The 15546-nt window shown below is 40.9% G+C and overlaps 1 protein-coding gene across 4 annotated transcripts in view; it reads left to right on the top strand.

Annotated features, from left to right (window-relative positions):
- LOC125452394 (regulating synaptic membrane exocytosis protein 1-like) overlaps nucleotides 1-15546 on the top strand; it is a 596477-nt gene that overhangs the window by 297098 nt on the left and 283833 nt on the right. For all 4 annotated transcript variants that reach the window (XM_059645492.1, XM_059645491.1, XM_059645490.1 and 1 more), the window contains 4 exons: nucleotides 486-553; nucleotides 3655-3765; nucleotides 5102-5201; nucleotides 7408-7531. In XM_059645492.1, the coding sequence (XP_059501475.1) occupies nucleotides 486-553; nucleotides 3655-3765; nucleotides 5102-5201; nucleotides 7408-7531 (403 nt within the window). The remainder of the gene's footprint in view (nucleotides 1-485; nucleotides 554-3654; nucleotides 3766-5101; nucleotides 5202-7407; nucleotides 7532-15546) is intronic.

Below are 15546 nucleotides of genomic sequence, written 5' to 3'. Positions count from 1 at the left end.
ACTTTACATCAGAATTAAACAGGCATTTATCATTAGACAATTACAGGAAACTTTAAAACAAGTTGCAAGTATGCAATGTCATTGCAGACTAATGACATTCATTGCTGAAAGTTGTGACACAACTTAAGAGTGTCTAAAGCTATGAGAAAGAAGGTGAGCCAGAAGAGAATTATTTCCTTAAAGTATTAGAGAATTGGAGAAACAAGAAATGTAGGAAGGGAGCAGAATTGAGAGGGATTGAAAACTGTGCTGCAAAGACAATTGAACGTAATAAAAACATAACATTCTGGAGAAACTCAGCAGGCCTGGCAACATCTGCAGAAAGAGAAACAGAGTTAACAGTTAGAGTCTAGTGTAACTTCTTCAGAACAGATTAGAGTAAGATCAATTAATCAAAGAATTAGAGACATTTTCAGATGTTCTTGTTTATTAATAAATGATGATGTTCTGACTATACTTTACAGCTGTACTATTTCCCTTCCAAGGTGATTTAGATTACTATTGGTTGGATCCAGTTACGTGGCATAGCAGTGAGACCTTACCTGTCAGCTCGGTAAGAAAACATACATTTTTTAATCATCACTAAAGTTGGAATGCTCTTACTAACAATAAGGGCTAACATTAAAGAACACAACAGCTTCAACAGATACTAATTCTCAGCAAACATTGTTATCAGGATTCTTCTACACATTCAAAAATTGAGGAATGCACAAAACATTGTCAGCAATGCGGTGTAATCTGAATATAGTCGGCATTACTGTCAGGCATGTACTAATATTGAGTTGTGTTGGAGTGTATGTGTGTATATGTATGAGCACTGTTGGCCAGGGCTGGTGAGAGTACTGAAACTGAACAGTGTTCTTTGTATGTGTATGAGTTTGTGTTAGCCTGGACTGCTGAGATGCACGGATCTCCTTTGCCTCCCCTTCACTGTTACCTGATCAAAACCCTGGAATTCCATTGTTAACAACAGCGTGTGTACTTTTGTAACAAGTACTACAGCAGTTCAAAAAGGGAACTCAGCATCACTTTCTCAAGACTAATAAAGCATGACAATAAATGATTGAGCAGTGAGTTTATGAACGTTGAGATTGAAAAAGAAGCTTATTAGCAAATACACCTTGAGTGTTACTGGTGAGGCTATCACTTATTGTCACGCCTTATTAGCCCTTGAGAAAGTGATGGTGAGCTGCCTTCTTGAACTGTTGCAGTCCTTGATATATTCAGGGTTTTGACCAGGCGACGTTGAAGGGGATGCAAAGGAGATTCACCAGGATGCTTGGGATGGAGCAGTTTAGAGATGAATAGAGTGGCTGGACAAGCTCAGGTTGTTTTCTTTGGAGCAGAGAAGATTGAGGGGGTACTTGATTGAGGTGTATAAAATTATGTAGGGCATTGATAGAGTGAATAGAAAGAAGCTGTTCTCCTTAGTTAAAGGGGCCTAATTTTAAGGTGAAAACCAGGCAGTTTAGAGGGGATTGAAGAAAGGTTTGTTTTCACCCAGAAGGTGTTGGGACTCTAGAATGCATTCTCAGGAGGGTGGTTGAAGTTGGTAATCTCACAAATTTAAAAAGGTTTTTGGATGAGTTTTTGAAATATTATAACATCGACTAATTAATGTAGAATTCTGCCTTCTAGATTGGAGCAGCTTTTTGTCGAAGTAGATGTAATGGGCCAAGGGCCTGTCTATACTGTATAATTGTATGATTTGCGAGTCAGGATAGTGAGCACCTTGGAGGGGAAACTGAATGGCAGTTGGATGCTGCCATGTATACACTTCCTTCGTCCTTTAAGATGGTAGAGATTCCAGTGCAATGCAACTTACAGGCAGTTCACACAGCTATAAGTGTGTGGGTGGTAGAGGGAGTGAATGATGAAGGTGGCGAATGGAGACTCCTGTTCTTACAAAGTGAGGTTGGCCCCCTTCTGAGAGATAAAACCAACATACCCAAAGGGGAGCACCTTGCCCTATAATCTGTAAAAGGAGTGTGAAAGATTGTGTAACCTGCTTTTCAGCAACTTCGAGTGGTTAAATAAAATAAATCCCTGACAATCACTTTAAAATCAACAAGTAACAATTTATTTATCAAACTCTTAACAGTGAACAAGTTAACCAAGCTATTAACAAACCGAACAAATGCCCTCTGACTACTAATTATTCCTGAATAAAACAAGTTTTAATGGTATGCTCTTTCTTTACGGGCGGCACAGTGGCTCAATGGTTAGCACTGCAGCCTCACAGCACCAGGGACCCGGGTTCGATTCCAGCCTCGGGTGACTGTCTGTGTGGAGTTTGCACATTCTCCCCGTGTCTGTGTGGGTTTCCTCTGGGTGCTCTGGTTTCCTCCCACAGTTCAAAGATGTGCAGGCTAGGTGGATTGGCCATGCTAAATTGCCTGTAGTGTTCAGGGGTGTGTGGTTTATTGGGGGATGGGTCTGGGTGGGATGCTCCAAAGGGTGGTATGTACTTGTTGGGCCAAAGAGCCTGTTTCCACATTGTAGGGAATATAATCTAATCTAATAAATACAAGTCCCACTTACAAAAGAAAAAATAGTCTCTCAAAATTACAGCCAGGTTACATGTCTTCCAGAATGTTCTACGCCTTCTCCATCAATTCTTCTGTCAGGAATATTAACTGTGCCGTTGATACCATTGTTATTTAGAAGGCGCTTTCTCTAAGACATAGAGGAGGCAATGAGGGCCAGCAATTCTCTCTTGAGAGCTGAGAGTCATTAGCTTTGGCAGATGGCTGCTAGCTCTGAAGTTTTTGTCCAACTGTCCGCTTCTTTTTATACCCTTGATGACATATCAATATTTCTTACAATAGGATTAGTCCTATGTTGTTAAAACTATCAGACTTAAATTTAGTAGGTTTTTGGTATCTAAGTACCTGGTTCAAATTGATTGGCTAAATTCAAAAGTCTTGTTGAAAATAAAAACAAATGCTGCATGGCCTGCTAACTGTACGGCCTGTCAATACAAATGTTTCAATTTGGACACTCTCTGTGTACTTGCAGCCTCTCAAGCTACTGCTCACAGACATCCATTTTAAATCTCTCAGCACAGAAGAAACACATGATCTTCTATAGGAATCACTCAATGCTTTTCCCCCCTAACATTTTACAAACACCAAATTCTAACTTCTTGCCTCCCAATCCACAAGTACTTTATCCAACTTCGTAACACTATCAGTGAGTTGATGGATTGTGTTGAGCTTCTTAAGAGTTGTTGGAGTCGCACTCACCAAAGTAAGTGGAGACAATTCCATCATACTCTGATTTCAGCCTTGGAAATAGTGGGCAGAGGTTGGAGAGTCGGGGGGTGAGTTACTTGCTGTGGATTCCCAGCTCTTGAGCTGCTGTGGTAGCCTCAACTGGATCAGCTAAGTTTCTGGTCAATCATGATCCCTTTGATGGTAGGGAATTCAGTTGTGCTATTATTGTTGGAAGTTACAAGGAATTAGCTTCTCTTTGTTGGAGATGGTCGTTGCCTGGACTTTGTGTGGTCTGAATGTTAGTTGCCATTTACTCGCCCAAACCTGGACAGGTGGACATGGACTGCTTCAGGATCTGAAGACGAGATAATTTGTGCCATTGTGTTTCTGTTTTTGGTTTCTGATTAATATGACTGAATCAATGTCATTTAATTGACAGCATCCCGTCACATGGCAACCATCCAAAGAAGGTGATCGACTAATCGGGCGTATTATTTTAAACAAGAGAACAAGCATGCCAAAAGAATCGGGAGCACTACTTGGGTTGAAAGTGAGTTCTTTAACATGATGGTATCTCTGACTCCAGCATCAGTAGTTCTTAGTACCTCTGAGTTTTTTAATATGGTATATGTGCACAACCCATCAGTAAGATGGATGGATTCTAAATTGCTGTCAATACATTCTGTGCAGAATGTTTGCTGGGTTCCATGAACTCATGTGTCACTTGTGTGCAAGAAACACTACGTTGTTAACAAATTGTAAAAGACATAGTATAGACTTCATGGATGTGTAATGAACATGGTCTACAAAAGCCATTGGTAGATCGTACACAGTTTCAGACATTACTTTCTCCTGGCAACACAGAGACTTAATTTGATTCTTTGGATAATTCAATTCACATTGTGTTGAGGAAGATCACAGGCCTGGTTTAGACTTGTTAAGTCAATCAAATTACAATCAATCGTTTCTGTATCTTTTGTAGTTGCTGAATTATTTGTGAAGTGTGAATTAGGCATTCTCTGTGGGAACATGTGGTGGCCAGTTTAAGACTGTAAGAATAATTTCAATGTAATGAAATTTTTCTCCCAGCAGTAATATTGGCATTGTGAATTGGAAAACATTAACAATCTCAAAAAACGAAAGTTAGTGCTCAGAGATCCTAAAGTGGAAAGCTTGCCCATAGAAGTGAAAAATCTGCCTCATTTACTTTTCCTTCCCAGTTTCAGAAAAGGGGTTTCAAAATCATGAGTGGGCTGGACAGAGTAGATAAGCAGAAGTTGATGCTCATAAACCAAACGAAAGAGCATAGATTTAAAGTGGTGTAGAATGTAATGAGGGTGATGTGAGAAAAAAAACTTTTCACACACTGAGTGGTTAGTGAATGGAATGCACTTCATAGAAACATAGTGGAAGCTTGTTCAATAGAGACATTCAAGAAGGCATTGCATAGTTCGTTGGATGATAACAGTGGGCAGGGAGATTGGGAAAAGGCAGAAGATTAGTACTCAAAACAAAACTGGTGCAGGAACAATAGGCCAAATGGACTCTTTCTGCATGGTAAAAATTCGATGATTCAATGTGATTTCACTAACTGTGATCAGTTTGCTCAACAAAGATTGGGAATCAATTCTGGAGTCCACTGCTTTGGCTGTCTGAGCGCCACATTAGATTATGCACTAATAAACTTAATCATAGGGAAATTTCTTCATGTTGCTGTTTTTACACCATAGAGCTGTGACCAAAATATGACTTTGTTATTGTTTACATGCATAGCACCCATACTATACACAGTAACATAATGATTGTGGAACAGCCGTTGTGTATGAATGAAATTTCCCTTAAAGCACATTTAAGCAGTGATCAGTTTTGGCATTTTTCTTATCCAGGTGGTTGGTGGAAAGATTACAGAAACTGGACGGCTTGGGGCCTTTATCACCAAAGTGAAAAAAGGCAGCTTAGCTGATATTGTTGGCCATTTAAGAGCTGGTAAGTAATTACACTGTATGTACACCTGCATGTTGGGCATGGAAGTATTAATTTATCCATGTATGATATGCCTTAAGTCTTGGCCTTAAACTTTCTGGAATGTTCCCAGTTGATTGAAAGGGGATGAATATAAAACTGCTACTCAATAAAGGAGGTAGAGCAAAAACCAGGAGGCACAGGCCAAGTTGCCTGCTATTGGAAAAATGATCAGGTAGTGGTAACTGTACACAGAGAAAATAATGACATGATTAAGCAGAGTCAGCACGGATTTATAAAAGTGAAATTGTTTTTGACAAATCTGTTAGAGATTTTGTGAAAATGTATCTAACAGTTTACACAAAAGAGGACCAATTGATGTAGCAGATTTAAAACTGCAAAATCCATTTTGTAAATTTCCATGTGATAATCCATAAGACAAGGGCAATGTGTGTCAGGTAACATTAGTGTAGTTTAAAGATTGGTCAGAGGAGTAGAAGCAAATGGGGAGTTTTAGGTTTGCATGGATTTGGATTAGAATTGGCATTTAAGGACACCTTCATTGAAGAGAGGCAGAGAGATCAGAAGAAATTCAGAGTGTGAGGCTTCAATAGCAGAAAGATAAAGTGGGCTGTGCAATAGAGCATGGGGGTGTTACAGAGTATGTGAAGGAATAAAGACAAATGGGAAAATGAGACTTTAAATTGGTATAAGCAGACAGGTGTGAAGTTGAGTGAGAATTGATGTGGAATGAACTGAGATATAAGTTGAGTGGACAATTGGAAGCCAGCCAGGAATGTAATAGAATTGTTGAGCCTAGAGATGACAAAGACATGGCTGAGAGTTCCATCAGCAGCCAAGGCAGTGGTATAGGAGCAAATTATTGCAGATGCTGGAATCCGTACTGAAACAAAAATTGCTGGAGATTACAGTGGGTCAGGCAGCATCCCTGGAGAGAAAGCAAGCTAGCATTTCAAGTCTGGAAGAGTCATCCAGACTCAAAATGTTATCTTGCTTTCTTCCATGGATGCTGCATGATCCACTGTGATCTCCAGCATTTTTTATTTTCTGTTAAGGTAGCGGTATAGGCAGGCGATATTACAGAATGAGAGTAGGGAAATGAATAACCGTAAGCTTTAAAAGAACTAAGTAAGCACTTCAGTAGGTAACAAATATGTGACAATGAAGAGAAGTTGTATCACAAAGGATTACTCTGGCCAAATCACAAAGAAACTAAGATCACAAGGTGTGGAGCTGGATGAGCACAGCAGGCCAAGCAGCATCTTAGGAGCTGGAAAGCTGATGTTTCGGGCCTAGACCCTTCATCAGAAGGGTCAAGGGTCTAGGCCTGAAACATCAGCTTTCCTGCTCCTAAGATGCTGCTTGGCCTGCTGTGTTCATTGAGCTCCACACCTTGTGATCTCAGGAATGGCAGACGCTGGAGAATCTATTATCTCTCACAAAGAAACTGAATTGTTCCTCCTATGTGGAGGATTGAAACTGGAGGAAATCACTGAGTTAGGGAGGACACAAAGCCATGGAGGGATTTGAAAATGAGGATTAGAATTTTACAACTGAGAAGTTTCATAACCAGAAGCCATTCAGTGAATATGTTGGGTGAATGGGTCCTGGTGTGATTCAGGATATGCATTGGTGATTACTGGACAACTCCACATTGATAGATAGGAAAGTGGGAGGCCAGCCAGTAGTGTGATGGAATAGTTAAATTAAAAGTAGGTACTTGGGATTTATGTGCCAATTAATGCCAATTATATCAAGAGGAATACATTGAGAGATGGAAGTGACTCATCCATTTGGACCTTGGACTGAATGTTTGTGATGTTTGTTGGCATGGATGAGTTGGATTGAAAGGTCTGTTTCAGTACTGTATGACAGTAACTCTTAGTGAGCATACTTAGCAGCATTTCTACATCGTTCAGCAACAAAATTGCCCTACTGTCTTTTATTTTACATTTGACATTTCCAAGTACTTGATGTTCTGCCCTTTGAATTTAGTTTTTTTTCAATGACAATAATGAATTCATCAGGTTATTTCGTACTTTCATAGTTCTTGTGCCGGCAGATAATAAAACTCATACTGTAAGATATCGATGGTAAAATACATCAATTATTGTATTTCTGTATAAATTGTGAAGTATCAGAATTTGTCATTTCTGGTGAAAAGTTAATTTTCCAGAAAAGTTGTTACATACATAATTTTCTTTTCTAGGTGATGAGGTTCTTGAGTGGAATGGTAAACCTTTACCAGGAGCTACAAATGAAGAAGTTTACAACATAATTTTAGAGTCAAAATCAGAACTTCAGGTCGAAATAGTTGTTTCAAGGCCAATAGGGTAAGGTTTACAACCTTGTCCAATGCTATTTCTGAAGGAAAGGCTAAGATCATACTATAATTTGGAGGAAGATAAAACTGACCACATGTATCTCCCAATCCGTTGTGAATTCCACCTCAACATTGTGTGAACTGTAGGGAAGGAATGTAGAATAAGACTGAGACTGTTATAGGGTAATTCTGTACCATTCCCTTAAAGAGTTCAGGGAAAACATCATTTAACAGTATTAATTTAGGTCCTTTGATGTAACTATCATTGCCACTAACTATCTAGCAGTATACTCAGACACATTTATGATAGTGCCCCCATATGTAAGTGATGAATTTTCACCAGTATTTACTGGAGAATGATTAGAAGATGCTACTCTGAGATTTAGAGTGGCAGCATGATAAACACTATGTAAATAGTGTTTAACAAACTGTGGGGTTTACTAAACTAAAGGCATTTTTTTATTCTTCATATTGACATTGTGCTTCTAATGAACATTTATTTTGAAGGTGTGGTGTTCAAGAAAGCACACATTCCAGAGAAGAAACCTGGCAATCAATGCTGATCCTTAATTTACTATCAAGGAAATAAAATCACTAAAAGCATATGGTCTGTGACCATTCATTCTGTAGAATCCCTACAGTGTGAAAACAGGCCCTTCAGCCCAACAAGTCCACACCGACCCCCAGAGCATCCCACCCAGACCCCTCCTCCTACAACCCACCTCATCTATACATCCCTGAACACTACAGGCAATTTCCTATAGCCAGTCCAAACATCTTTGGCCTTTGGGAGGAAACTGGAACACTAGGAGAAAACCAACAGACACAGGGAGAGCTCCACACAGACAATCGCCTGTGGGTGGAATTACACCGAGGTCCCTGGTGTCGTGAGGCAGCAGTGCTATCCACTGAGTCACCTTGCTGCTCAATTGAGAGCATCTCTGAGGACTACAAGCACATATATATCACTGAAGGGCATTTTCAACATGGGGTCCTGACAAAATAATAAAACGAAGTGTTGATTTATAGTGAATATGATTCAAGTGGGTGTTTGTACAGCCCCCTTTGTTGGTCCTGTGAAGTGTATTGTCTCAGTAATACCAGGGTAAAGAGCATTATTAAACAGGTGTTGGCCATTCTGATGAGGGATCGTAAGGGATGTTGGGTAGTTTTTTTAAGAATTCACTCATGGGATCTGGGCATCATGGGCTAACCAGCATTTATTACCCATCCCTAGTTGCACTTGAGAAGGTGGTGGTGAGCTGATACTCCCTTCTTTGAGATAGTCATTGCCTGGCACTTGTGTGCCATGAATGTTACCTGCCACTTGTCAACAGAATCCTAGATGTTCTCCAGATCTTGCTGCATTTGGACATGACGGGTTCAATAGCTGAGAACTTGTCAATGATGCTGAATAGCCTGCAGGCATCAGCAAATGTTTCTGACTTTATGATGGAGGAAAGGTCATTGATGAAGCAACTACAAATTGATAAACTTAGGACACAATTCTGAGGAGCTTGTATAAAGATGTCCTGGATCTCAGAAGACTGACCTCCAACAACCACAGCCATATTCATTTGTACTAGATATGACTCCAATCAACAGAAGGTCCTCCCTCTGATTCTCGTGACCCCACTTTTGCCAGGATTCCTTGATGCCACTTTCAGTCAAATGCAACTTGATGTCAAGGATGTCACTCTCGCCACATTCCTGGAATGCGGTTCTTTTGCCCAAATTTGAACCAAGGCTATAAGGAGATCAAGAGCTGATTAGATTTGACAGAAACCAAATTGAGACTTAGTGAGCAGAGTATTACTAACCAGGCACTGATTAATTGCACTGTTGATTGTTCCTTTCATCACTTGCTGATGATTGAGAGTAGTCTGATGGAGCAGGGTTGGATTTCATCGAAATCAACATAGAATCCCTACAGTGTCAACCAGACCCTCCCCCTATAACCCACCTGAATACTATGGCCAATTTAGGGCCAATTCACCTAGACTGCACATCTTTGGACTGTAAGAGGAAACTGGAGCACCTGGACGATACCCATGCAGACCCAGGAATAATGTGCAAACTCCACACACGTAGTTGCCCAAGAGTGGAATTGAACCGGGGTCCCTGGTGTTGTGAGGCATCAGTGCAAACCACTGAGCCAAGGTTAATTTTTTTTCCACTCCCCCCTGACTTTTATTGCTCATGACCCCTTAGAGCTGCAAAGGCACACTCGCTGTATTTTTTTCTCTCTATTTCCCTGTCCCTCTCCCCCGACTTTCTCCCCTCAATGACCTGCTTTTTTAAATAGAATGTAGCCAGGCAGTTTTCCATATTCTGTAGATGCCATTGTTGTTGCTGGACTGCAGCAGGTGAGCTGGGGATGCGGCAAGAACAGAAGTATTCGGTTCTTTTGCTGGAATCTTGGCCTTTCCAGTGCCTCAAACTGTTTCTTGATATCATGTGGAGTGAAATGAATTGACTGATGACAACCTTGCGATGCTGAGACCTCTAAAGGAGGCTGGGTTGGATCTTACACATGACATTTCTGGCTGAAGGATGTTGTGAATGTTTCAGCCTAATCCTTTGTGTGAATTTTCTGGCTTCTCCAGTGAGTTGTTTAATTGTCCACTAGCTATTTGAGCCAGAGCAGAGGGAGCTACTCAAGGAAGACATTAAAAGTATTAAGGGCTTGTTCCCTGAGAGAACAAGGATAAGGGGGTGAATAAATCCAGTGACCTGTAGATGCCTTGATTTAAAAGAGATTTGGAAAAGGAGACTTGCATGTAACAATTACTATAATACTACAGAAAACATTTGGCATGTAAATTAGAGGCATTAGAACATAGAACATTAGAACATAGAACATTACAGCACAGTACAGGCCCTTCGGCCCTCGATGTTGTGCCGACCTGTCATACCGATCTCAAGCCTATCTAACCTACACTATTCCATGTACGTCCATATGCTTATCCAATGACGACTTAAATGTACCTAAAGTTGGCGAATCTACTACTGTTGCAAGCAAAGCATTCCATTCCCTTACTACTCTCTGAGTAAAGAAACTACCTCTGGCATCTGTCCTATATCTTTCACCCCTCAATTTAAAGCTATGCCCCCTTGTGCTCGCCGTCACCATCCTAGGAAAAAGGTCTCCCTATCCACCCTATCTAACCCTCTGATTATTTTATATGTCTCAATTAAGTCTCCTCTCAACCTTCTTCTCTCTAATGAAAACAGCCTCAAGCCCCTCAGCCTTTCTTTGTTAGACCTTCCCTCCATACCAGGCAACATCCTAGTAAATCTCCTCTGCACCCTTTCCAGAGCATCCACATCCTTCTTATGATGCGGTGACCAGAACTATATATAATACTCCAAGTGCGGCCACACCAGAGTTTTGTACAGCTGCAGCATAACCTCTTGGTTCTGGAACTCGATCCCTCTATTAATAAAAGCTAAAACACTGTATGCCTTCTTAACAGCCCTGTCAACCTGGGTGGCAACTTTCAAGGATCTGTGTACATGGACACTGAGATCTCTCTGCTCATCTACACTACTAAGAATCTTACCATTAGCCCAGTACTTTGCCTTCCGGTTACTCCTACCAAAGTGCATCACCTCACACTTGTCTGCATTAAACTCCATTTGCCACCTCTCAGCCCAGCTCTGCAGCTTATCTATGTCTCTCTGCAATCCACAGCATCCTTCGTCACTATCCACAACTCCACCGACCTTAGTGTCGTGTGCAAATTTACTAACCCACCCTTCTACGCCCTCATCCAGGTCATTTATAAAAATGACAAACAGCAGTGGACCCAACACCGACCCTTGCAGTACACCACTAGTAACTGGTCTCCAGGATGAACATTTCCCATCAACTACCACCCTCTGTCTTCTTTCAGCAAGCCAATTTCCGATCCCAACTGCTATATCTCCCACAATTCCACTCCTCCGCATTTTGTACAATAGCCTACTGTGGGGAACCTTATCGAATGCCTTGCTGAAATCCATATACACCGTATCAACTGGTTTACTCTCATCTACCTGTTTGGTCACCTTCTCAAAGAACTCAATAAGGTTTGTGAGGCACGACCTACCCTTCACAAAACCGTGCTGACTATCCCTAATCAATTTATTCTTTTCTAGATGATTATAAATCCTATCCCTTATAACCTTTTCCAACACTTTACCAACAACTGAGGTAAGGCTCACTGGTCTATAATTACCAGGGTTGTCTCTACTCATCTTCTTGAACAGGGGACCACATTTGCTATCCTCCAGTCATCTGACACTATTCCTGTAGACAATGACGAGTTAAAGATCAATGGCAAAGGCTCGGCAATCTCCTCCCTGGCTTCCCAGAGGATCCTAGGATAAATCCCATCCGGCCCAGGGGACTTATCTATCTTCACCCTCTGTAGGATTTCTAATACCTCTACCTTGTGAACCTCAATCCCACCTAGTCTAGTAGCCTGTATCTCAGTATTCTCCTCGACAACATTGTCGTTTTCTAGAGTGAATACTGTTGAAAAATATTCATTTAGCGCTTCCCCTATCTCATCTGACTCCACACACAACTTACCACTACTATCCTTGATAGGACCTAATCTTACTTTTGTCATTCTTTTATTCCTTAAATACCTATAGAAAGCCTTAGGGTTTACCCTGATCCTATCCGCCAACAACTTCTCATGTCTCCTCCTGGCTCTTCTGAGTTTTATTTGTGGGAATCCATATTGAAGAAGATATAGCTATTGGAAAGAGTAGGACCTTTGAGATGTACTTGGTTGAGCACTCTAAGTGTTATAACATTCAAGACTCCGGACATAGTTCAAAAATATGCAGTTAAGCTGGATTGGCCATGCTGAATTGCCTCATAGTGGCCAGGGATATGCAGGCTAGGTGGATTCGCCATGGTAAATACAGGGTTATGGGGATAAGGTGGGATGAGTCTGGTTGGGACACTCTTCAGAGAGTTTGTGTAGAATCAATGGGCTGAATGGCCTCTTTCTATACTGTGCGGGATTCTGTGATTCTAATGTGGAAAGTGGGGCCACTGACTGTGTATTTTTGGTGGTACAGATTTGATGGGCTAAAGGGCATATTCTGTACTGTATGATTCTATGATCTGTTAAAGACCATTATCTTTCTGTGGAGTCAGAGGCTGTGTTGAGCCCATTGTGCATAACTTGTCTGTTTCCACTAAAAGCAGGGACAATATAATATTAACAATGAAACAGGGGGTGTTGAAGGATTTAATTTTTTGAATTTACTCCCAGTCCTGGATGAAATATATTTTAGGATTTTAAAGGAAGCTGAAGAAGGGACAGTGGAAGCTCCCTCTGCCTCTGGGTGAGGTGCCAGCGGACTGGTGAACAGCTCATGTTGTACCATTTTTTTAAAAAAACAGAAGGTTGTAGGTTGAGTAATTACAGAACAGGACCCCTAATCTTGGTGGGAAGTTATTGGAAAGAATTCTGAGGAAAAGGATAAATCTTAATGTAGGAAGACAGATTATTCACTGTCAGTAAGGATTTGTTTAGGAACAAATTACTGCAGATGCTGGCAACTGTATGGAAAACAACAAATGGTGGAGATCATAATGGGTCAGGCAGTATCTATAAGAGATTGCAACTTAATATTTCAAGTCTAGATTACGCTTTATCAGAGCTGGTGAAGTGTCGAAGGACCAGCCTTTGTGCTATAGTTTTGGGATTTGCTTAGCGATGTTTGTGTCAGACTGACATTATTGATTTTTTCTGAGGAAGATATTTCAATAAGTTCATGAGTAGGAAATGTTTGGAGGGATGTGAGCCACTACAGGCAGGTGGGATTAGTTTAGTTTGGGAACATGGTTGGCATGAACTGGTTGGATTGAAGGGCCTATTTCAATGCTGTAAGACTCAATGACTACAACTCCATGAGGTAAGAAGGAGCCTTGATGAGGATGCATTTGATGTAGTCTATTTGGATTTTAAGCAAAGCTTTTAACAAGGTTCCATGTGGCAGGTCAGCCAGGAAAGCAAAAGCCCATGGTATCTAAGGCAAAGTGACAAATTGAATCCAAAAATTGATTCAAAGGCGGAAGGCAAAGGGTATATAACAATAAGTGTTTATGGAACTGGAAAAGTTCTGCAGGGCTCAGTACTAGATCCTTTGCTAGTTGTCAGGGAACATCAGTGTGGTAGAGTTGATAAAATGTGCAGCTGGAGGAGCACAGCAGGTCAGACAGCATCAGAGGAGCAGGAAAGTCAATGTTTCAAGTTTGGACCCTTCATCATGAATCTGTGGTATTCACTACTTCAGAATGCTATGGATGCTGAGACACTGAATAAATTTAGAAAGAGGAGGTAGACAGATTTTTAATCACTGATGGATTAAAGGGTGCTGGAGAGTGGACAAGAGAGTTGAGTTGAGGCCGAGATGAGAACAGCCACCATTGTGTTAAATGACAGATCAGGCTTGATGGTCTGAATTGTCTTCTGCTCCCAGATCTTACACCTTCAAATGGATTTTAAGGCTGGATTTAGAACTTGCTGCCTAAAAGTGGCAAAACAGGTAGAGACAGAACTCATTTAATTATTTATAGAGTACTTGGATATACACTTGAAATGCAGGGTTTTAGATCAAGTGGTGAGAAGCTGATGACTGACCAACTGCAATGAAAACTGTTCTAATTAGTTGAGTCTACTGCTTATATTTTGTTGTCTTATAGTTACAGCATATTCTGGCTGAAATGTCAATTATTTTCATAGATACTCACTGTATTTGGGCATGAGAAAGAAAACAATGCTGCGTTTTAATTTTCATTAATCCAAAATGGATGGTTAATTCAAATATTTTACAATTTTGGCATTTGTCAGATGAGATATGAGTGGAACCACCGTCTTTTTAATTATTCTGTTTCGCATTTTTCGTATTTCATCCAACTGTTCATTTTCACTGTCAAAGATTTTATTTAAAGATTATTTTGTCGGGCACTCCCCCAAAATTCTGACAGAACAAATCCACAAGATTTACCAGTGCTAACACCGCTTAATGTTAACCTGAATGTTTCAGCTTCAAAGAGCCATTTTTACCTGTTTCATTGCCTGTGCAGCATTCCAAATATCATGATATTAGAATATCATCATATTAGAATTTGCTATTTGCAATTGAAAAATCTTTGTGTTTAATGTAGGCAAACTTCATCACCACAAGCACTCAAAAGTTTGTCATCATTTTAGTGCTTTTTTCTCATCCTCCATTTCTGTGTTTGGTTTGTGTCGCAACCTTCCTTGCATATTAGATTAGATTCCCCACAGTGTGGAAACAGGCCCTTTGGCCCAACAAGTCCACACCGCCCTTTGAAGCATCCCACCCAGACCCATCCCCCTTTAATCCACACACCCCTGAACATTATGGGCAATTTAGCACGGCTGATCCACGCATCGTGCACATCTTTGGACTCTGGGAGGAAACCGGAGCACCCAGAGGAAACCCACGCAGACACGGGGAGAATGTGCAAACTCCACACAGACAGTCACCCGAGGCTGGAATCGAACCCGTGTACCTGGGTCTGTGAGGCAGCATTGCTAACCACTGAGCCACCGTGCTGTCCATATTAAAGTGCTGTAGTGCATGTCTTTTCTAACTTACTCCTGAATGCCTTTTCTTATTTGAGCAAACTTTAACTGGGGCAACAATCATCTTTCCTCTTGGGTATACATTTTAGTTTTTTAAAGATTTGTTCATATGGCCAGCATTTAGCACCCATTCCTAATTGCCCAGAGGGCAGTTAAGAGTCGACCACATTGCTGTGGATCTGGAGCCATCTGGTCTGGCCACTTCACTTTCAATAACAATCAGTGAACCAGATGGGCTTTTCCTAACAATTCACTCTTAATTCCAGATTTATATTGAATTCAGATCCACCATCTGCCACGGCTGCATTTGAACATAGGTCCCCAGAACAAGTAGCCAACTTTCTAGATTGAAGGTCAAGCAATAATACACTAGGCCATTGTATGCCCTTCATAGAGCTCATTTGTG

The sequence above is a fragment of the Stegostoma tigrinum genome, chromosome 4 (genome assembly GCF_030684315.1).
Source record: "Stegostoma tigrinum isolate sSteTig4 chromosome 4, sSteTig4.hap1, whole genome shotgun sequence".
NCBI classification, from domain to species: domain Eukaryota; kingdom Metazoa; phylum Chordata; class Chondrichthyes; order Orectolobiformes; family Stegostomatidae; genus Stegostoma; species Stegostoma tigrinum.
This window is presented reverse-complemented; position numbering and strand designations above follow the sequence as displayed.